This window comes from Diplotaxodon limnothrissa, linkage group LG19, assembly GCF_057381915.1.
Source record: "Diplotaxodon limnothrissa isolate DT_005_m linkage group LG19, D_limnothrissa_male_GT1.1, whole genome shotgun sequence".
NCBI classification, from domain to species: domain Eukaryota; kingdom Metazoa; phylum Chordata; class Actinopteri; order Cichliformes; family Cichlidae; genus Diplotaxodon; species Diplotaxodon limnothrissa.
In genome coordinates this window covers 23378928-23402487 of record NC_140614.1, presented here as the reverse complement: position 1 = coordinate 23402487, position 23560 = coordinate 23378928, and the positions used below count along the sequence as shown (strand labels likewise).

Here is a 23560-nt window from a genome sequence, read left to right as displayed (position 1 = left end):
ACATTTTTCTCTACCGACTGGAGATTGGCAGGGGGTTGCCAACCTGTCTGAAGACCTGTGCGACTGAGGCCTTAGTTATGCTGCTACCAACTGAAGCTGCTGGGGGACTTCCCATGATGCACTGAGTGCTTCTTTTCGACTCATGATGCATTTACATGCCACTATAAAATCTACTTTCGGCAGCCCCATTATTCAATAGGGATTGCTACAGCTGGTTGCTCAGTATGTTTGATTTGGCAATACTGTCAGGGGGGCTTTACTTTAAAATACAAAACACCTTGAGGCGATTGTTGTTATGATTTAGTGCTACATATAGCTATATATACAAATTAAATTTACTCTGCAACTGTTGGGTTGAAAGATGAAATGATTGCTACTGTGATTACGTTTCAAAGCAGTAAAGTCGGCTGGTGTTTGTCCAGCAGAGGAACTCTGACTTTGTCTATAATACGTTCTGCAGTACAAATAGCAAAGTACACAGCACAGCTGCAGATGGTGGGCAGAGTCAAGCAGTGTCTTCACATCAAGTTGTTAACAACCTTACAAATACATTGCTAGAATTTTTTTAAGTGCATCTATAATACACTACTTTTTTCTATTTGACTGAATACACAGGAAGAAAATGGGTTAATATGCTGATAATTACTTTTTTTACTCCTGAATCCTTTCCCATTAAATTATGAACCCGTGCCATATATAAGCATCTGCGAAAGCTTTGAAAATACTACTCTTACAAGATCATCCTCACACTGGACTTCTTTAATTTTTAAACACCATTTCTTAAATCTAAACTTAGTCTGATCTAGCCAATTAAAAGTACATTCGATATTAACAAAGACAGAGGGAGAATCTGTCCTTAGGAGACTGCATTGGCTGGCTCAGCTTCAACACACCAAAAGCAGTCAGAATGATGCAAATCGAAATGTAACACATTTTCATCCAGGAGGCATGAATCATATCAACACACCAAACGAATGCTATTTACACAGCTGTGTGTGATTTCTTCTCTGCAAATGCAAGACACAAGAACTAAGCCAGGAGACACAGGAGCCTACTGAGCCAGAAAGGCCTGGAAATCCACTGAAATAAATGGTACCTTCATGAGATATCAAATGACCCATCAAATACACTTGGCAGAGCATGAATGCACTACGAGCTCTGTCTTTTACCCTGGCGGCTTTAGTCAACGCCTGTCACTCATCCTGCCGTCTGTGGTGGCTGGGACAGAGCTGGGGTACTCACCTCCATCTTCCACTTGGCCAGCAACTCCTCTCTGGTCCTCTTGCTAATGTAATAAGGGTCACCAGCCTGGAAGGTTATTCTGGGCATGGGCCTCTGACGAAGGCTGATCTCCCAACCAACTCCCCCTCGCAGCCTGCCTCGACCTCCCTGTTTAAGGCGTTAAAAAAAAAAGTTAGCTATTTGTTTTTGATTCTTCTTCTGAGAGTTTCTGTCATAAGGAAGCATCCAGATTTGTAGTAAAATGACTGATCTGTCGCTACAACCTGCAAATTAACAATTTAGGTAACAACTGGGTAATAATAAACTTAAGATGGGGTTAACTACATTGCTAAAAATATGATGTCTCGCATGCTGGTGATTGGTCAGGCAGGAAGAAATGATGTCACCATGTCTAACAGACTCAAGGCCAACAATACCGACTTATACAACAAGCTCCCAAGTGTATTTGATATTTCAAATTTATACACCATCAGGTACCATTTCTTTCATAAGTCCAAAGGCAAGAAAACGAATAGCCTCCACTTGTGTAATGGTGCTGATACAGTGTAGGCTTCTTTGCTCCATTTATGGGAAGGCATGTGGCAAAAGTTTAATGAGTAAGTTTAAAGGAATAGCTTCTCATTTTTGCCATGTTCAGTTCAGAACCCAACCGGTTTGACTTCTGGTTTGACACGAGCAAAGTAATTCACCCACTTCAATAAATGAAGCTACACTTCTGCAACGTGGGACAGTCACCTTAGCTACATTAACCAAAGAATAAAGACACAACAGGACAGAAATCTTACCTCAGTCTTTACCGCATCACTCCCATCCTCCTCCTTGTGCTCCACATCTAGAGAGAAGACAGTGACACAATGGATGGCCTGAATCATTCATAAGAGAGAGGGAGCTGGCATTGGCTTTCGCTGTATCAATGTTGAGCTTCAGTGAGCTCTCGTCCATCACTGAGCCATATTATACATATATTAATCTGACCCCCATAAATGACGTGTTTGATCAAATTAAAGTCAAAGTTAATAAACTGCTGAAAGATACCATAGCCACTCCGAACATTCGGAGGGCCTGCCCAAATTATGATGAAGATGGAGGGTGGCCAGGATTACTTGCAAATGTTGTGTTTCTGACCTGATATCCCCCCTTCATGAGAAACACAGCTGGCTGCCATTAACATGGCCCCTCCCTAACTACTGAGAGTGAGTTTTGAAGGCAACAGTACACTGCTTCACGTCTGTGACTCTGGGGCTGTATATAATCTCCCCGCCAATCTCCAAAGCCTGAAATGGATCGACACAGGATTCTCATTTCCCTGCAGTTGTCTTGTGTAGATGGAGATGTATGTAGTGAGGAGACACAATAGCCAGTGCTTGTCAACATTATTTTGGAAGGAAAAAAACAGCCTCCTATTTTGTGTATTAAAGCTGAGGAGTGAATAATTTACTTTGTACCTTAGCTGAGTACAATTTTGTCAAAGCTAAGTTTGGGCATTCAAAGATCACAGACTTCACAGCTAACAGGAGGGTTTCACCTCACAGTTCATTCAGTAGGAGTTTTTATTTTTATTTTATTTTTTTCTTAGTTTTAAAAGATTTATTTTCACATTTGGAACTGTTTTAATAAACCCCACTGAATCAATTTAATGGAAAAATAAAAAAGAATAAAAAGAAAACCTGACAGCTGAGGCCAGCTGGCTACAGTCCAAATGACATCTTAAATTATCCAAAAGATAACTGCAGTGTCATATCTTTGTCCACACATATAAACACACACACCTACACGCACACACGCACACTTACACAGTTACCTGCACACACCTGTTTAATAGACTTCTGTTTGATACGCCTTTCCAAGCCTATCTTTAGTTTTCCATTTTAAATATATTGTTTGGTTTTTTTTTTATTCCTTTCCACACTACACTCTTCATGATGGAGTCAGGATAACAGCTGGGGGGGACACTTCATACAAATACGCTGCTGCTGCCACAACTCAACTATTTTTCCTTCTTGGTTGTCCCAGTCAATTGGTTTAGCCCATTTTAAAATCCACTGATACCATTTAGACACATCACTTCATGATGCATTCCTGCTGGCTGGTTGGAAGACATTAAAGAGGTTGAAGCTCCAGTGCTTACTTGACCAATACGTAATGAAGTACCACAGGTTTTCCTGGATTGTCAACCTGTCTAAAACTACTGCTTATCTCCACAGACCTTGGAAGTAGGTGAAGCTGTGCTAGAAATGTCCTAAATATTAGACACTGTGAGAATTTTTTTGTCCCAGATAATCTTCGGTTGCAAGACTGAAGACTGAAGATTACATTGAATGCCTCTCGCTGTACAACACAAGCACCGTTTTGGGATTTCCATTATCTTGGACACCCCAAAATTGCAAACTGGCTTTAACACTGCCAACACTATAGAGAAGAAATCCCTCATGCATCCATGGCGATGAGAAAAATGAGTATTGATAGTTTTGATATAATATTTCTGAGGGACTTCCTACAGATTATTAGTACGGTTTACTAGACTACATTCATGCAGCAGTTAAAAATGTCTGATTGCCACTGTACAACTTTTAGAATATGATATCACACGTTAAATTATACAACAGCACAAAAGTAGTTCAAATGTAAGTAGTAGGTCAAACTAGAGCAGGGCGATATGACCAAAAATATTTATCACGATATGCATTTGAAAATTTGTGATAACGATATAACTGACGATATAATTGACACTAGACAAAATACTTTACAACTCCACAACTTTATTAGTACAAAAAAAATCCCATCAATGTATTTTTACTTAAACAAGCAGCTGTTTTTATGAGCATTAAAGTTATATAAAAATTTAACAGTGCAAATGCAAATTCCTTGCTGACAGTTTAACCAAAAGGCATTTCTAGTGGAAATTGGCCTCAGCATAACCATGTATAATATCCATAAAACTTAAAAAGAGGTTATACACACACAATACGATAATATTATGTTGAAGCACAGTACGTATCACTCTGCGAGGCTCCTGCCTATGATAGCCGTAATGCTCCGACAATCCATCAAGCGGTGCGGGTTCGTAGGTTAGCAAAGTCGTACTAAAATATTTGACAGATTTTCGAGCGCCGTGTACGACATAAAATCATTTCGAGGTCAGTAAACACAACCAGAATTCATAAATAAGGCACACGGGATTATAAGGGGCACTGTTGATTTTCAGAAAAATCAAAGGATTGATTTTAAGTGTGCCGTATTTTCCAAAGAACACGGTAATAACGCCGTCCCGCTAGCATGCTCTACCAAAAATAGTGCTTTGTTGTGTGTCTGACAGACGAAAGCTAAACCAGTTCCACACCACTGAAGTTGCAGCATTTTTACAAACCAATTCTGGTTCATCCGTTTCATTCAACGACCCGCTTTCGCCCTTCTCATTCTCCACCATGCTTTTTCCGCCATGTGCGTATGAAAAGAAAGGCACTACGCATGTGCGTTTTACCCATATTCTATCGCGATATTTCATTTTCTTATCGTTGCCCAACATTATACCGGTATTACCGTGAACGGTATGATATGGCCCAGCCTTAGGTCAAACTATAACCAGCTACAGTAATAATATAGTAATAAGAATCTTTGTAAACAAGCAAGCGTTCAAGAATTTTGAGCAATATTTAGATTTTAAGTGGATGAGTCAATCTAACAACTATAGTCCTTCATTTATAAGCAAAAAGACAACTAATCATGGATATGTGTGGGTTTAAGTGGGCAGAAACTCAGTGTAAGAAGCTAAATTTTTTCAGGGTGCTATTCTTGCCAAGAAATGAGGAGATATTCATATAAGAAAAGCTCTAACCGCTGTATTATGGCATTTTGATCCAAAAATGCAAACCTCCCAACATTACTACTGGAAAATTCTACTCTTCTTTTTAAAAATCTGTAAAAACATTCACGCAATTACATGAAATCATCATGCTTTACCCACCGCTGATATATTATTACTGCTCAAGACGCTAAAGAGTACCAGCAAGTCCAGTGTTTTGCACAGGAAAGAGTGCCTAACTGTACAGAGGAAGTTGCGAAACCGTAAGTGAGAGGTACAGCAGCGGGGTAAAGCTGTCAAAAATGGCACTGAAAATATTTGCTGAAACGTGCACTGAAACCGCAGTCTAATAAAAATGCTTCAAACACAGTAAAAGCTCCAGTTGGGATTTCCCATTAACTTGGCCATGATTTAATGTCTGGGGGTGCACACCAACAACGGCATGTTATTCATTCTTAAAAGGCATTGTTTGCCTGTGTTCAGCGGAGCAGCGAGAGGTTAGCCTGCGAGCATGGATATCACCCAACTGAAACGCTAGCCTGGCAGCAGGGATTCATGATTTATGAAAAGGTTTTCTGCCACAGTGGCTGCAGAAACATTGATAAGCAAGCCAAAATCAGCTTCATCACAGAAGCTCAAACCAGAAGCTCGTGTATTACTTTCACTATGTTTAATCTGAATGAAGGCACGTGTTTCGAAAAGGGCCCTGGCTCAGTGATATTACACCGGGGCAGCATACACACAACATTGAGACAGCTGTGGCCTGAATTAGCATGATGGCACAGCCAGAGTACACATAACTAGCTGCTGTTTTAAAGCCCAAACACTATCATAACACTCGAGTCCTAAGAGGTTAAGGACAACTTTTGATGGCGTGTTTTCTGCACAGGATTGTTAGTGAAGTGCCCTGCAAACCTGTCCAAACAATAGTCCGCTCTCTTAGCAGCCTCTTCAAGTTGGTTCCATGTGTGGCTGAACTTGCTGCACCACCACCACCACCCCCCCACACACACACCCTGACCCCACCTCTCTCTACTGGTCTCCTTGTCCTCATCGGGAATAAGTGACTATATAACAAATCGGTGAGGCATGCACACTGCCAAGGTCACTGGGTTTGCATGAGGAGCTGGCTAATGTTGCCCACAGAGAGTATACTTTGAGTGGGTTCCAGCTCTAGTATTGCTGGAGCTCAGTTCAACTCCTGCTGGAGCTAAAGTCCTTCCTGTACCCTCCAGATGGATAACAGAAACCCTGTTTAGCTGACTATTGATCGACCGCAGTGCCTCCCACCAAGGTCTCTCCACTCTAAAAAGGATATACCAACACATTTTAAATGTTTAGTTAAAACCTTAATAAGCCCCCTGCATGGATTGTTTTGGGATTTTTTTGCAGTCTGATATGCTGTTGAGTATAATGCAATAAGGTAAATGTTAACATCATACATGCGCATGCCAGAGTGTTTGCATAACGCCTTGCTGCTTTCACATTTCTGTAAAATGTCACCATCCTTTCTCCATGTTGATTAAAAAAAAATCTTAAAATCTCAAGCAAACTTTCTGCTGTATCATCCCACATAGCTGCTGGTGAACACCATGATGCAGCCATGTCGCTAACATCTGCTGCAGATTTTGAAGGACTTGCAGAGTGCTTGCAAACCTCTACTCTGAGTATCTGATTGTGAAGGTTGTTTGTTTGACTTTGTGGCTAACGGTGCTTTATCACACTACCTAGTTCCTCTGTCTGACAAACTGGTCTGACATGTCGACAACTGGTCTTATCTTGTGAGAGAAACTTTGCTGAGACCTTTCATTTCTGTTACACAGCTAAAGTGGAAAGGAATGCTTATAGGTTGTTTCCTGCAAACTCCCACAATTCACTCTAGATTATCACGGCACAGGGCTCATTAAAAGTGGTTATCGTGGAAAAGAGTGCTGACAACCCTTTCAAAATTTTAGAGATTAGGTCATTCTTTATGTGGTCTTAATGTTTGAAAAATAATTACAAACACATTTGTCACTGAAACACTGGGAATTTACAAAGCTGCTGTTAATTTTCTGAGTTAGCATGCTCCTATATTAGACTAAAGTTGTAAACAGTGCTTTAATGTTGCACTTTCCACTGGTTTCAAATCAGTGTCCTCAAAAAAGACACATTCTTTGAATAGAGGCACGAGTAACACTTTTTCTGACAGTAATATTAGCCTTTTGACAGACTGGTCAAGTGCTTTTCAATAGTTTTAACTTCATGCAGTCCCTAATAGGATACTCCCTAATAGTTTTCACTTCATACAGTCTACTTCTAAGGCTTCTCCTCACTGTAAAAATAAAAAAAGATGCGGTGCATTGATTAGCGCTGTCACCTCACAGCAAGAAGGCCCTGGGTGTGAATCCCAGCTGGGACCTTTCTGTGTCAAGTTTACACATTCAGGTTTAACTGGTAATACTAAATCAGCTGTGGATGTGAGTGTAAATGGTTGTCCGTCTCTGGGTCTCTTCCACAGTGTTTTTTATCCTGTCTTTTGTCCAGGTCACAGCAGACACCTGCCCCTCCCTGAGCCTGGTACCCCTGGAGTTGTTTTCCTGTTAAAAGGGAGTTTTTCCTTACCACTGTTGCCAAGTGCTTGCTCATAGGGGGTCATCTAATTGTTGGGGTTTGCTCTCTATTATTCTAAGGTCTTTACCTTGCAATATAAGGCGCCTTAAAGCAACTGTTGTGATTTGGCACTATATAAAAAACTCAGTGGAATTAAATTGTCTCACTGTGTTAGCCCTGTACCAAATTGGCAGCCCGTCCACGGTGTACCTTGGCTCTCACCCTATGACAGCTGGGATAGGCTAGTTCTCCCCACGACCCTGAATCAAATAAGCGGAAGAAAATGGTTGGCTCAAAACACTTTCATGATTTATCAGAGAATTACCATCATTAAGGTAGAAATGTGGAAATCAGATTTCCATGCCATCTGCGTCCCATGCTAATGGTGAGCGGCACTGGACTGAGCTTTAAGAAATCTGACCCTTTTTCACCTGCAGCCAATATGCATATTCCTGCCTTTTGCTTGGAAGTGAAGTAACAGATCCTAGAAGCACAGATCAGGTGTATGCAGAGTGCAGACTCAGTTTGTAAAGAGTTCTGGGCACAAAGCCATCCACCTGGCAGGACCCCCGACAGGGAGGTGGCCACAACAGAGACCTGCCAGCTCCCAACAGAGGCCCGTTGCCAGGAGAGAACTTGCTCCTCCCCTCGATTTATTTATTGCACTCATCAAGGTCATAGCCAGTGTGTCTGCCGACTGAGAGCGGAGCAGGAGAGGCACGTGGCTGAGGGAGAGATAGGACAAAAAATGGAGTGCATGTGTGCTGTGATGGGTGTGTTGGGGGGGCTAAGTGATATGGTTAATCTCCATCTTGGCCTAAAACCTACCTGTCAGCAGTATTTTCTCACAACAATGCCCCACTGATTTACATCGCTTTACATGGTTGTTTTATCTCCTGGTGCACTGCGACTGGTGCTGATTTAGTCCAACAGAACAAAAATCTGATCTATACAAAATAATTATATTTGCCATAATTATTTTGTCAAATTATTTCCTGAAAAATAAATATTTGAGGCATTCTTCAGTACGACATTTCCTTTTTGTCCTAATTTTCTTGCATCCCTCTATTATAAACGATTTAATCCCGCTAATTTTAACTGTTAATGTGGCCATATTTTCAAAATGAACATGAGTAGAGTAATAAATTACATGCACTAATCATTTTGTCTGTTACGTTGTACAAAGTCCAATAAATGCAGCGAACATTCGCATTCGAGAAGCTGGCAGCAGAAACTACTTGTGCATGAAGAAATTATTAGAAAAACTGAACAGACAGATTAATAAATAATTGCTTCTTTAATCTAAAACTGCACACTGGGAGCAGAGCCTGTTCTTGTCTTATTAAAAAGTTAAACATCTGGGCATTTTCCCTAAATTTTTAATTAAGTGTTGTCTTCAAGATTAGTTTGTGAATTCATACTGTCAGAGCTGCTGGTACATGTAGTCTGCGTTTTGATGTTTTAATGAACTGCTGGATGAGTCGAAACCTTTGGGGTAAATTAAATTTGTATTCTTTTATATCCTGCTAAAACGGCACATTGTAATTAACTTAGAGGATAGCATAATAAATGTAAAGTGATCCACTCTTCTTTTCACTACATTATCTGGTAATTATCCCTTTCTTTTTTCATTACATTTGTAATTTCATTTTTGTCATATGGAGCACGCTGAGCTTTTAAATGCCAACTGCTTCTGCATACTGAAAGCATTTGGTAGCCCAAACTGAGGCAAAATAAGCGACATATTGCATGCATAACAGTCTGCATACTGTGTCTCACATAAATGTTAACAGTGGAGATCATCATCACCAATTTGCTTTGCAGACTAGTCTGTGCAGCAGCATGAAGGCACCTCTTCGAGCCCAGTGTTACTAATCCTGGCAGCATCAGTCGACCTACTTGGTCTGACATCCATTTACGGTTCATTACTCAACATCTTGTACTTGTCACACGCCCAGGATTTTTTCTTCCTGGAGCCACACAAGACTGATCAAAAGATAATAAACCTCAACTAAAAACTAAAAAAAAAACCCCAAATGAAAATGGCCAAAATCTTACATTTAGTTGGGTGCTCCAGTTTCCGCCTCCCTCGTTTCTTGCGCGGCGTCATCAGGCAGTCATCATTGGCTTTCTCCAAGTCCTGTTCTTCCCGGCTGGACAGGAATCCGTTCTCTTGAGGATGACTCAGACTCTGCCCCTGAGAGCTGTCCTCTGCACGGCAGGAGGAAGGGTCTCTGGGAATCCCATTCTCGACTTCCCGCTTCTCCTGTTTTGGGAAGCAGGCATCGGGCATCCTGTCTCTGATCCCGCCCATGTCCCCATTGAAGACCTGTGCCATCGCCATAGTGTAGCTGTGGCCTACACTCGCACTGTCTTTAAGAGAGCCACAGCTCTCAACCTGCTGAAAGGAAAAGGGGAGGTTGAAATGTTAACATCCTGATGATCGATCATCCTTAAAGATTCTTACAGCTGTATGCTATAAATTGATGTTTTGAAGTGTACAACAGAGTTGTGCCTCAGCAGTCATGAAATATGACTGGATAGCTGGCTGTGAGATAAACACAACCTTTCTGAATTTACAACAAATCATCCAGTGGATCTGAACGACCCACAATAAAACAGTTGGCACTATCCGTGTCAGGATAAGCACTTTTCAGCAGTGGCTAAATGGCCTTTTTCAAAGAGAATGTGAATGAAAGCATTCATCTCTTTCATATTAGACAAGCCTAATTAAATTTCCTCAGCTCTATCTGGACAGAATCAAACATGTAGCTCAGCTCCGCACGTATTAATCTGTGAATTATGGCAAACTTATAAACTTCAAAGCTGTGCCAGTAAATGTGCTGTACAGCCATTAACTTGCAAGAAGGAAAGGGATTACATTACAGTTCATCAGGTACACTAGTGCACTTTTTGTAGTCATGTATTCATCATTACAGCAGCACGGAAATATGTTGAGAATGTTGGCTGTTTGACAATGGGAAGGCTTTTTCTCCGGCCAGTTTGGAACGCCCAGTCAAGTGTTTCATTCTATAAAGCGGAGTAAATTCAAATAGAGCTGACCTGAAGCTGAAAGTTTCAATGGCAGGAACTCAGTCATCAATCCTTAAATAAAACACCAACTATCTTAGAAGACCTAGAAAAGTCCTAAATGTTTGAAGCAATGTAATAGTGTCTTTGCTACTGCCTAAAAATAGCCCTAAAAACCGAGTTAGTGAGACAGTCCCACTATAGGGTCACTGAGGGGAGAAAGTGGAGTGTGTCTTGTGAGATTAGACTGTCAGCAGTTACGACAGTATCTGAAACTTTTATCTGCAGGTATTTACAGAAGTTTGAGGAAGGGGGAAAGCAATGCCTCAGGAGGCTTGTCTGTCATCGGACGACGTTGAGCAAAGATCCTCTCCAGGAAGGTAAGGATCAAATCCGTAATCTGATTCTTACAGTCGGAATAAGCAAACACAACTTAAATCAAGTTTTAATGTCTGTGTAAGGGATGCAATGCAAATTATGAGTGGCAGACATGCAAAAGAAAAAAAAAGCTTCAGTGGAAGTTGCTCTGAATCGTAAAACAAATCTACAGCAAGCCAAAGTCGGTTTCAAAGCATTCTTCAGAGGCCGCAGAACTCTAAACGACTTCATCACTGTAGTAACTGAGAACAAATTAACTGTAAACTGAACAATTGCACTCCTACAAAGAACAGCTCTCCAGTAAATCTCTTTGACACGATGAATGAAAACAACCCAGAGCTCAGACATTATTAATATTCTGACTCAGTTTACTACTAGAAAAAGAGGCTACTGTGTGTGTGTGTGTGTGGGGGGGGGGGGAGGGGGGGGGTTACGCAAATATCACACACATGCAAAAAAAGGAAGTAAGCAAAGAGAAAACCCAAAAAACTCATATTCTCAGACACACATGCTAGCAACACACAGAACTCACAGTGAAAGAATTACGCAACAGATTTGTGACATAGTTAACAACATGCGGCCCCTGCTACAGGTCAAAAGTCAAAGTTGGTAAATCAGGCAGCTTAGACAGAGAGAGAGGTTGAAAAAATAAAGACTAATTACCTCAACCAACTTACTGCTACAACACTCACACACCCTCATAGAACTAGGTGCAGTAATAATATGATTATAAAGGTTTCTAAAAATACACATTGAAATTAAAATTAAATGCAGATGTACGCCTGAAAATATGAGCTAATAATTCATTACACTGCCTGATAACTTCTTACATTATTCAATTAACAGCAACTGGAAACTGTTATGCGAAAAGAGGTATTTTGCTGCCTTTCTACGTGTTATTATCATTGATTGAAGATCTTCTGTTTCTGGAAAGCTAGCCGAACAGGAAATATTAAGATGTTTATGGAAGTTTTTCTTTATTTTCAGGGTTTTTTTTTTTAATACCACTCCAGTGTTTGATCTGTTTAACAGAAAACTAATCATCACATTTAACAGGCAACAGGGCTTTTTTGCAGGCAAGTTTTTGTTTGGATTTTTTATATTTTTAGCCTGAAACTTCAGAAATTCATCAGTTCACGTGAAACTAGTGCAGTGCAGCAATAAAGAAGCTGGGTGCCCTAAAAAAAGAGCTTAGTCATGTTACTTTGTTCAGGCAGGTTTTCTAAAGGATTAGCTCAACATCTTTCCAAGCAAAACCTGTTTATTTATGTTCCTGCCAAGTGCTACGTTCTCATGTCTGTACAATAAGAATTAAGCTATAGCAAGTATTTTATCAAAAAGACTTTACACACCTTATACAAACTTATTCTATACATATGATATAGTCAGTATATAAATGGCTATCTGTGTACAGCTCCTAAGCTATGCTAACATCCTGATGGCTTTAGTTTCATACTCACTTTGTTACCTAGTATATTGATCTTGTCACTGAACACTTAAAAAGAACGCAAATATATGTAAAGAGCAGAATGAGTGAGTATGTACACAATAAGGACAAAAGTATAGACCTGAAGCAATGGGGCTAAGATTCAAAGATTAAGAGGTTTGACCCAATACTTTCACCCATATACAGTAGTGTGCATTGATAAAATACATACACTTTTGTAGAAAGGACATTTCTGAGAATTTCTCTCCACTGTCTTTGTCCATGTGGGTAAACGCAACATACGAAGAGGGCTAAAGGCTTGTTTACGCTATCCTTTCCAACAATTACCTTCTGTTTTCACTCAGCTTTTGACAGTTTGCATGGAAAACAACATTTTAAAACCAATGTTCCATGTCAGCCTCTTTTCAAAAAAGTCAAACAAAAAAATTAAAAGAAGGCTTTCTGACAGCATTTGAAGTTGGCCAATCTGGCATTTGAGTGACTCTTTTATTCAGAGAATAACAACAACAACTGTGAAACATCTATGTGAGCAGAACGCCTGGTACACATGGTCAATCCCCCACAGCTGTGAAAACACTCAGTGAGGCGCCCCGATTCTGCGTACGGCTTTTCTTAATCAGTTATTGATACCACTCCTCAGCTTCTTTAAATACAGGGGCACAAACCCTCTGGCATATCCCGTCCAATCATACATTATCTGTAAATATTTGTCTAATCCTTTTTTCCCTTTTTGGTTTGTTTAATTGCACAGTGAGAGTTAATTAAGATGATTTTCAACAGAAGCTTATGCAAATGCTAACATCTCAGGGAAAGAAAAAATACCCAGAAACATGTTGGCCCTTAGAGTCATTATTAAATCAGAGCTTTTAACTACACAAGGCATCACAAATAGACTGCAAATGGTGTTAGTGTAGTGCATGCATGTATCTTGGAAACAAGGTTCAAGAATATGTCATGTTTATTCATGAGTACAAAGGAGTACACGTTGTGTCTTACAGGTTAACAGATTTCTGAAGGCTAAAATAATACTTGTTTTTCTACTGAAACTGCTTATAGGTGCCATGTGCAAAGACAAAACAAGAGCTTTCATTATAAACTGGTACATGCCTCAAATAATGTGGCGTACAGATAAATGATTACTTGACGATGAGGCAAAAACATGGCGAAGGGAAGAATAATATCAAATGTTTTTAGATGGGCTTTCCTTACAGGCATTTCCGCCATTATAATCTTTCTGCTTGAATGGAATGATGAGATTCACTCAGTACATCGGGCTTATAAATACCAGTGAATGAAACCGAATATGGCCAGGTGGGATTCACAAGAACAATCATGTTGAAACTGGTCAGATGGTTAAACACATCGTTCTGACGATGCTGGAAAAGGGCTGAATTTTGAAACCAACAGTCTAACAAGCACTTCACGCGATGACTGGCCAGCTACAGTATGTGAAGGTGAAAAGGCAGCCATCTGTCCTTCTGCCTTCCAGGAGGGTTTCAGTTCAGTAGTTTCAGTTCTGAAACAGCAAACCTTCGGTTGTGGTTGGACAACTTGAACCCATTTTGAGTTCTAAATTTATTTCTTTGCAACTTTTTTTTTCTTTTGACATTTGACACTGAAGGCAGGAAACAACGCAAGTCAGCGAGGAGGCTGATATGTGACAAAGTGAAGTGGCTGTCTCGCTCAGAGATGAATTACAACAACAGCAACAGTGAACATTTGAGCATTTGGTACATGTGGTCAATTCCCCACGCAGCTGTGAAAGCACTTACTAAGGTGCCTTGATTCGAAGTAGAGTGTTACTATACCAGGTATTAATACTAACTCCAAGCTGCTTTAACCTCCTAGGACCTGGCGTCCACATATGTGGACATCACATTTTGTGTTATTTAGACCAAAATACTCAGTTTTGCTCTACAAGGGCCTGATATCCACTTACGAGGACATTATACTGCTACTGTTCTATCAAAATTTTAAACGAATATCCTCATATGTGGCTCTTATTTTTCTTAAAAACAAAAATAAGTTTTAAAAAAAAATCTGGTAATTCTTTGTTTTTACATTCATCGGGCCCCAATGTGACCAAATATCAAAGAGAAATTAAAAATGCATGCCGTGGAAGAGTTTGGGTCTTAGGAGGTTAAATTTACTTACACAAGCCCTCTGGCACATCATCTGCAAATATTTTTCTAATCCTATTTTTGGGTTTGTTGAATCAGACCTAATCACTGCAAAACAAGTATGCATGCGTGGACAAATGTAATTTGTTTAGACATGTCAACACTCACTGAAAACTGCTTGCGTTTTCTTCCAGGCTTGCTACTTTTAGGTGACTTCTCCTCCATCAGGTCCGAGTCCAGTATTGTTCTCTCACCCTATCAAGAAAAAATGCATGCCACAATTTAGACAAAGTACCTGCAGCTGCTTGGGTAAAGATGCACGTAACACTGAATGATTTAATTAGTGCATTTTTGTGTACAATCAGCTAGATGGCAGTTTCACCTCCACCAAAGATACTAGATCTATAGGAAACAGAGACAACTGCACTACAGTGAAACACTTGAACATTTGGGAGGGCTGGAGCAGGTCCTCCAGTGTCTTTGGTTGAGTGGACAATGAGACAGATAGAAACTGAATGACACATTCCTTTGAAGTAGGCTGAAATGAAAGCTCCTCGGACGCAGTGCTGACCTTCCACAGACAATTCCCTCTTGACACCGTTACAAAGACATAGATCGGCCCCCACCTTCCCCTGCTGCAATTTCCCTTTGATTAATAAAACTGTCTAGCCCCAGGAACAAAGCCCCATGTCTGCCATCACCAAGTACCCCTGGGGTTGACGGGAGAAAAGATGATCCTAATGTAGATGCTTTGAGTTTCAATATTGACTGAATAGAACCACCAGTACCAGGTTTGAATGCAAATGAGAGTGCAACGCCATTCCTGACAGCTGCAGTGGGGGGGTGGAGGGCCGGGTCCTTATTAAATTCCTTCAGTACTGAATGTGAAATTCCATCAAAGATAAACGGGGTCTCTGCACTGTAGGCATTCTCCAACCTCTGCTGACATGTTGATAAGTGTATGTATGTCTAATCTCTAGTGAGATGGCGTAGTACAACATGATAAAATGTTACTATGAGATAGTACAAGCTTTTGTCTATATATAATGGGTGGAGTTAAGTCTAACAAGAGGAGTTACTGAATTACGGAGGTAAAGTGGTATAAAACATTAATAACTTTAAGAAGCAGCAAACCAGAGTAAAAGCAGTCTCCAGTGCATATCCACAGTTAATTTGTCATCTTAAAGACATTTAACTAGAAATTACAACAATGAACATATGAAACTACGTCAGATTTAGTGTATTTCAATATGACACAGAATTACTGTGCTATGCAGACTATGGAAGTATCAAACTGCAATTAAAGATAAAAGCAATTATGGCATTGCTTTAACCTTGGATGTTGGATCTCATGTTCATACCTGAGCTGTCTGCGCTTCATCAAGAAGGCGATGCCATGAACACAATCCTTCAGCAATACATGGAGTGGAAGGCTGCGACGCGTTCATGGATAGAGCCTGGTGGGTTTTCTATGTATGGCTTATTTAGGGAGTCATAAATACACAAGACATGTTGCCATTTCAATACTGTTTGTGTGCAAAGGTGGCGCTGGCATGAATTCTCCAACTTTCCAAGTGGCACGTTGACTTGAATGGGCATTCCAGCTAAAACTTCAGAGACTGGAAACTTCCTGCTTCCAACAGAATGCAGGATAACTGTGGGACTGAAAAGCGAATCCAAGGTGGAAATGCCTTGAACCTTAATTATTTCACAATGACCAGCAGGAGGCAACTCTTGTAGTTGCTGTATGATCTATGAGTAAATGGGCCTACTTCTCACTCAATTTATGACCTCAGTAAACACTCTCCTACTGAGTTTAAGACCTCATTCACTCATTTCGCGTGCTGTTTAACACAGCATGACGTTCATTTTTTAAAATTATGGTTCCATTTACAGTAAATTAACAATAAAGCAGGTTATGCTTTAGGATTTGGCTCATAGTGTGGTATTTTGGGGGGGGGAGATTGGCTGTGGTTCAGGAGGTAGAGTGAGTCATCTATTTTTTGGAAAATTTAATCCCTGATTCCTCCAACTCGAAGCATCCTTGGGCAAGATACTGAACCCCAGGTTCCTCCCGATGTATTCTTTGGAGAGTGAGTATATGAATGCTAGGTCATAAGTGTTTAGGAATAGAAAAAAGCACTTCTATGAATGTTTGTGTAAATGGGTGAGGCTTATAGTCAGTGTTGGGGAGTAACGGAATACATGTATCGCCGTTACGTATTTAAAATACAAAATATGAGTAACTGTATTCCGTTACAGTTACCGTTTAAAAAGGAGAGTGGAAAAGTACGAGCTGTCAAAGAGCAGAAACGGGAGATGAAAGCATGTAAATATAATAATAACCACTGCAGCCAAAAAGAGTGCCTGATGAGCCCAGTTGTAAGTAAGCTATTAAGACTCGACTGTACACTGTGATCGTATTTTCCTCTAAAACAATAAGTTACGTTGGAGCAGCCTTTCAACGCCTCTCTCTGTCTCTCGCTAGCAAAGCGGACTCAGACAACAAAGTAAAGCTAGTTTTCAGCTACGAGCCCGACATGAACCTGACGTATTAGCCAGAGGTCCCTTTACTACGGTTTCGGAGCCGCGGACCTGTTCTATACACGCGCGGAATAGTTTTCTATATGAAATCGCTGCAAAAAGTGCAGCCTTACCTAATGTCCACCTACTGTTACTCATTTTATATTAAGATTTAAAAATCTAGTTGCTATTGGTATGGAGAGTATCCTTCAGTTATAGTAATAAATCACACAGCAATACTACATTCATGTAGTTGTAAAAAGCATGATAATATATTAAGTAATCCAAAGTATTCCGAATACGTTACTCTCATTGAGTAACTTAACGGAATATGTTACAAAATACATTTTGAGGCATGTACTCTGTAATCTGTAGTGGAATACATTTGAAAAGTAACCTTCCCAACACTGCTTATAGTAAATAAGAAAGCAATTTGAGTCCATATATGCTCCTGTTACATTTTTTTTTTAAACAAGATGGCAGCAGCAAAATGAGACTAAGCAGCCCACAAATCAACAAGCTGCTTCAAAGTGCATGTGCACGTCTTTTACTTACACTGCATGACTTCATCTGGTCTTCCACCCTGGTGTTACATGAAAACATTTACCTTATAGATTATACTCTAGTGTCATAATTTATTCTGGAATTAAAGAACAGGGAATGAGGCCACAGGATCCATTCAGCATCAGATCTAATTAAATCATTTCCTTTTATCAGCACAAAGGGTTCAAAAGTCAATTAAATGTTCAAATTTAAACACTTAGGGGGTAAGGGGTTCTTGATTTGGGCAAAAAGATTACAAGCTGCTAACTGGGCCTTGGAGTTAATTATTCTTTCAACTGCTGTCTCAAAAGTCAAAAATTCACCTCATATGTTAAACCAAAATGGACGGGATTTCCTTCATTTTCTCAGAAAATTATTTAAACAGGAACAATTTCATTTTAGCCGTACAAAATGTGCCCTTTGACGATGATCTTGTCATGTGAAAAAAAAAACTTGCAGTATGCAAAGTGAGTTTTTACAGTAGCCTTAGTGTTGAGCATATTTCATGAAGTACCTGGTAGCTGTGACATTCTGGGTTTGAGTCAGTCCTACAGTAAAATCTGCAACTCATCCGATTCTGTGCTGATGAAATACTATAACTATATAATATGTTTTAAAAAATACCATAAAAGTACCACAAGGTCTACTAAATATTTTAAGGGCAAGGGGTTTTAATCATTATAGGCAGTTATTTCAACCGTCTGGCCACGTTTCGCCCTCAGTGTCTGCCATAGCCATCAATGCTCCTGGGAGATAAACTAATTTGCATAAGGAAATAGATATAATCAAGGTAAATGATACTCTGATTGATGGGCAGAGGATTAAAACTGGAAGAAATGGTTATAAAATAAGTGAAAATAATGACATTTTTGTTAGAGATAAGCATTTGAACGGTTATTTTTACACGTAGATTTGAAACCTTTTGTAAGAGAATGTGTTTTGATGATGGTTCCAGTTCATTGTGTGATCACTAATAGAGTGCCTGGTGCGTCGGTTTTTCCCTACCAGGGCGGCAGAATTTGCATAGATAATAGCACGTTTTGAGTGCAGCCTGGTGTGCAGGCTCATTTGGGAACCACTTACATGGATGACACAATTCAGTGGTGCCTGGCTATCTCTGCAAGGACAGCACAGCACAGCACACCGCTCCTCCAGTTCTCTGTTAGAGAGCTCAGGCTGAGGTCCTCCGACTGAGGACAACACGCCATTTTCACATTCAGCTTCGCCCTAATATTTTCTGAGAAAAACAACAAAAAAAGCCTGGAATATAATTTGTTCTTGCCTGGAGTGAACCCTATTACATTGTCAATATCTCTGCACTATTTCCGTCTGGGTAGCCAGTTATTTAAGGCAATGTCTGTTGCCAGGCAACAAGACTAAGGGCAGTACTGTGTAATGGGAACACAGAAGAAGAGGACAGATCCCCCCAGCAAAAGAGCTGTCGAGCCATTCCAGCTCCATCTCAACCTACACCAGCCAACGCCCACGTCACCAACCACCATTATACCAGTAAATGTCACAGAATACAGCTGCACCTCCCAACAGCCTCTTCGGTGCCGCTGCTATTGCTGCCACACAGGTGATGCTGCAGTTACACAGAGACTGAAATTACAAGTGCGTCTGCATCATGAAAGGTGACAAGGCATGTCACGTGCTGTTGGATTCTACTGTAAAAATTTGCCCATTTCTTCACTGAATAGAGGAATTCATTGCAATGAGGTCTGCTCTAGCAATTCTTTGGACTGCACAGATTAGTGAGTGTGGGTTAATGATTAACGGGAATCGTAAAATTGAGGAAGATTTGAATTGGTTTTGGCCTGAAGTGACTATAGAAATCAATCCAATCCACTTCCTTTCATTTTTAAGGCTCTATCTGTGTAACAGCACGGTCATAAAAAATACAATTCATGTACACATACTCCGTGCCAAGATCATATGAAAATACAAACAGGCAGTGCATGCTATATCACTGCAGGACGAGCTCAGGGGTGAATAATGTCTTTTTAAATCAGTGCTTCCGAAGACATTAAAAGAAGCACTTTTCAGTGATGGACGAGCAAATCCAATTCAATCTTGAGCTCAAGTCAAGTGATTCAGAAACCCTCCCGACATCTTTTTAAAATCACCAGATCATGAGTTAAGTTCCGCAACGTGTCAAGTGACGCATTTTTTGTTGTTGTCACACACGTGTTTCTTACCATTGGATTTCCAGGTGAATCAGCAGTGGTGGTGGTGTTGGTGAGAGTGTTGGACGGCATCATTGAGTCTTATGAGCTTATGGGTAATGTCTGATGATGGGTAGTGTAGATATGGACTTTCACGTTAAAAGGAAGTTGAAAAGTTTAAAAGAAAATAAAGCAATGACGGATGATCCCCTCTTCTTCCTGCTCTCCTGGAAGTTAAAAGAAGAAAAGCAATGGTAAGATATGTTCAGCAAGTTTGTCTTTAATGTGTTGATTCTTTAGTTTCATGCAGACTAGATAATCCAGTGACATATTTTATGTATCTTCTCTAAAATGAAGTTGTTTTACCCTGAGCATCAGCTTTCTCTTTGCTGAGTACACGTCATGTAGCTATAGGACCCTCACAGGCTTCTATAGATACTGTATGGCCACTATATCCTACAGGCCCCTTTACACCACATGAATGTGTGTTGTGCAGTAGACGACATGAACTGGGTGCATCGTGCAGCCTGAAAATAAAGAGCGCGATGCTCCAAACTAAGCGCAAAAATACTTGTATTTTTGTGGGGACATTTTTCAAAATTCATTAATATTTCATTTCCATCGTGAGAGTCTGGGTTAAAGTTACTCGAGCGGTCTGCCTAACGCGCAAAGCGAAGCCACAGTTACACTGTTTTGCACTCGTGGAAATTTACAACAACAACAAAAAAAAAAACAACAACCTATATTCGTACAGGATGTGTTGAATCTAAGGGCTAAAATGAGACTGATGACACTCGGTTGTGATTTATTTAAAACATGCTGTATGTAAAACACACTGCCGGATTTACGTCCACGCTCGTGGAAAATAAATGTAGGCAACAACCAGAACGTGTTAAAAAATAATTTATTATAAGGCCACACAGGCGTTCAGTGTCACCGCATTTCCATGCCATCAGCCTGCAATCAGGCCACACGCTTACACCATACTACGATCGACTGGTGTGCATATATTATTCAACCGGCTATGCGTTAAAAATTGCAAAGTTTTAGACGTCTTTTTACAGCAGGGGAAGTCTGCAATATGACCCAGGGGATTGTGGATCTTTTACAGGCCACGGACACTGAAGGATAACCCCCCCGTTATTTCCTTTAATGAGGCCACAGCTTTGAGAAGCCGCGATGCTGGTTCCGTGCTCCAAAACCGGTCAAGTTCACATCTCGACGTCCAATCAGCACATCTGCAAAAAGCGAACCCTAAATCGCTATTTCCCCATTTCCATCGAGCGCCTTCCGGTCGTTCACGTTTTTTGTTCACATAAAGGTTACCCTTCCTGCGTGGTTGCTCGTGGCGGGTTAAACAAATTTACATGCGTGAGTCACTGTGTGTCATTACCCGGTTTTCCCAAGTCCCAGGCCTGACCCTTTTTGTCTCGCTTGCTCCCGGAGCCTCCTTCCTCTTCTCTCCCCGTCCTCCACCTCCCCAGCCGGCCAGCTCTCTTCCAGATGCGCCGCTCTGACTGCAGGGGCCTGAAGTGTGCCTGCTTTTCTCTGGGTCCTAGAAACAGTCATATATCGTGGACTCAACACATTTGCAAATATCTACATTTTTGCACGATAATAGGGCTGGTATCGTCACTGATTTATATAATCGATTAGATTCCGATTCACAAGGTCCCGATTCGATTGGATTTCGATTGAAATTTTGCGTCAGATAAACAGCTTAAAAGTAATTTCTTCGGTATTAAACAGCAGAAATAAGCAATAAGCAAGAAAATTATGCAGAAAACTGAGATTTAAGATGGGAAACTATTCTTGAACTACACTGACAGAGAGAGAGAGCTGTGCAGGAAGTGTGATTTTATCCTGATGGAAGCAAAACAGCAAAAATAAGAGTAATTAATGACCATATTTATCAAATTTAAAGCGTAATTTGATCTTCTTTTACTGCTGGTTCAGTGCATTTTGGTCGGAGAGCGACAAAACCTGCACCATCAAAATCTATGAGGTGTCGAGTCTGCGCTTTGTGTTTACGTCTTTGTGTTAATAAGAAAATCGATAATTGAAACCCAGCCCTACTCCATGTGTATCCCCCGAACATTTGGGATGCCTTCATATGTTTATTCTTGAGTATTTACCAAAGCTATTATAATTAACTAAACGAATATTTGGGGAATGCATCTATTGAGATTTGTGTACATTGTAATGTGTGCATGACTGTGAAAATAAATGAAACTAAGCTGAATTGAATTGAAAACAAACACTCAAAGTAAAATTTAAAAAAAAAAGCTCAATTGGAAATGCAAGTCTTTAGTAACTCTGGCCTTTACCTTATACTCTAACATGAGACAGGTAAAGGGGAATCCTGTATAACAAAGATAATTCAGGCTGGGACTCATGCTACCACACTGTGTGCACTGAAGACCACAAGGCTGCAGGGATGCCTCTATAACTTTATTTACAGGTCTATGCATTATTGCACAATTGGAACAATACTATGCTTAGTTTCTAAACGGATTTTACACCAGAGACATTTTAATGGTCCAGATGTCCCCTAAGTGCTGCTCTGGTTGGCCCCAGTGATGTGACCTTAGGGTAAAAATAAGCAGTAAACCAAACCACATTTTTACCACTGCCCCTTAGAGAGTCTCTGCGTGCCTGTGCCAAATGACAATATGCACTTGCAGTCATAACCAGTCCTGAGCTGTTTTGTCCTTTATGTGTGTGTAGTCCCCATCTCCTTTTCTGCTCATTGCATATTCAAAAGATTGTCCAAATCTCACATGTCAAAAACCTGATGAACCTGATCATTTAAAGCTATCACCAGCAGCTGTTGAAATGCCGTGCACGTAAAAGTGACACACTGACAAAATATGCAAGATAAGTTCTTAAATGTATCAAAATACACAAATACTAAGTTGAGAAAAATGAAACAACCAAGCATGCAAGAAGTTTCCTGTTTGAAAATGATTGTTGCATTTTTAGTATTGGCACTGAAACACACAAAGGCTTGAACTTGTTCAAATGTAGTGTGTAATACAAGTAATACATGTGTAATAGAAAATAATGACAAAACACACACACACAGGAACCTGGAGAGACTTCCTAGTTTTTATTTTGTTTCTTTTATGGGCCCCCTGGTGGCTGTGGGGCCCCAAGCAGCCATGTAATTAGCTGATGCCTGAAGCCAGCTTTGGGGTCTGGTGAAGTAACACTTGTGTCATCTATGCCTATTTTAATTAAACTGCAATGTGTGTTTTACTTCTTGACGCTGGTGTAGACTTTTTCTTTTAATGCCCCACTTTTTTTTTTTTTTTTTTTTTTTTTTTTACATATTTATGGATTGTAACATTCCCTGTACAGTCTGTTCATCCCTGTTCAGACCCTTCAAATTACTCGTAAATGTGCCTTTGTTAGATTTAGACATTTATGATTCTTTTTTTTAATCCTAGATTTCTTATTCTGTACGCTAATTGGTACCTGCGATGCTTTGTCTCTGGTATCTAATAAGGGATGAGAGGACAACAGTATCCTTCAATCCTTTCTCGGTCAAATCAACAGTTTTAGAGAAGCAGACAGTTCAACTGGCGAAACGCAGTTGGGACTAATAAAATGTTCAAAGTTTCACTGTGATGCCTGTAAGCGCTGGAGTGGAGGCTGTGACAAATCAAAAGTAATTTCTGTGAAAAAACTTTGGTACGTTTCCTGTAAAAGAAAGTTT

The 23560-nt window shown here is 40.2% G+C and overlaps 1 protein-coding gene across 1 annotated transcript in view; it reads right to left on the bottom strand.

The window, feature by feature from the left end:
- Positions 1-21290, bottom strand: part of LOC146612218 (DNA (cytosine-5)-methyltransferase 3A-like) — a 48816-nt gene extending 27526 nt beyond the window's left edge. The window contains exons 1-6 of the mRNA XM_085343562.1: positions 21236-21290; positions 19876-20069; positions 14780-14866; positions 9695-10037; positions 2028-2074; positions 1243-1389 (exon numbers count right to left, since the gene is read on the bottom strand). Coding sequence (XP_085199688.1) covers positions 1243-1389; positions 2028-2074; positions 9695-10037; positions 14780-14866; positions 19876-19938 — 687 coding nt within the window. The 5' untranslated portion in view covers positions 19939-20069; positions 21236-21290. The remainder of the gene's footprint in view (positions 1-1242; positions 1390-2027; positions 2075-9694; positions 10038-14779; positions 14867-19875; positions 20070-21235) is intronic.
- Positions 21291-23560: the final 2270 nt, after the last annotated feature.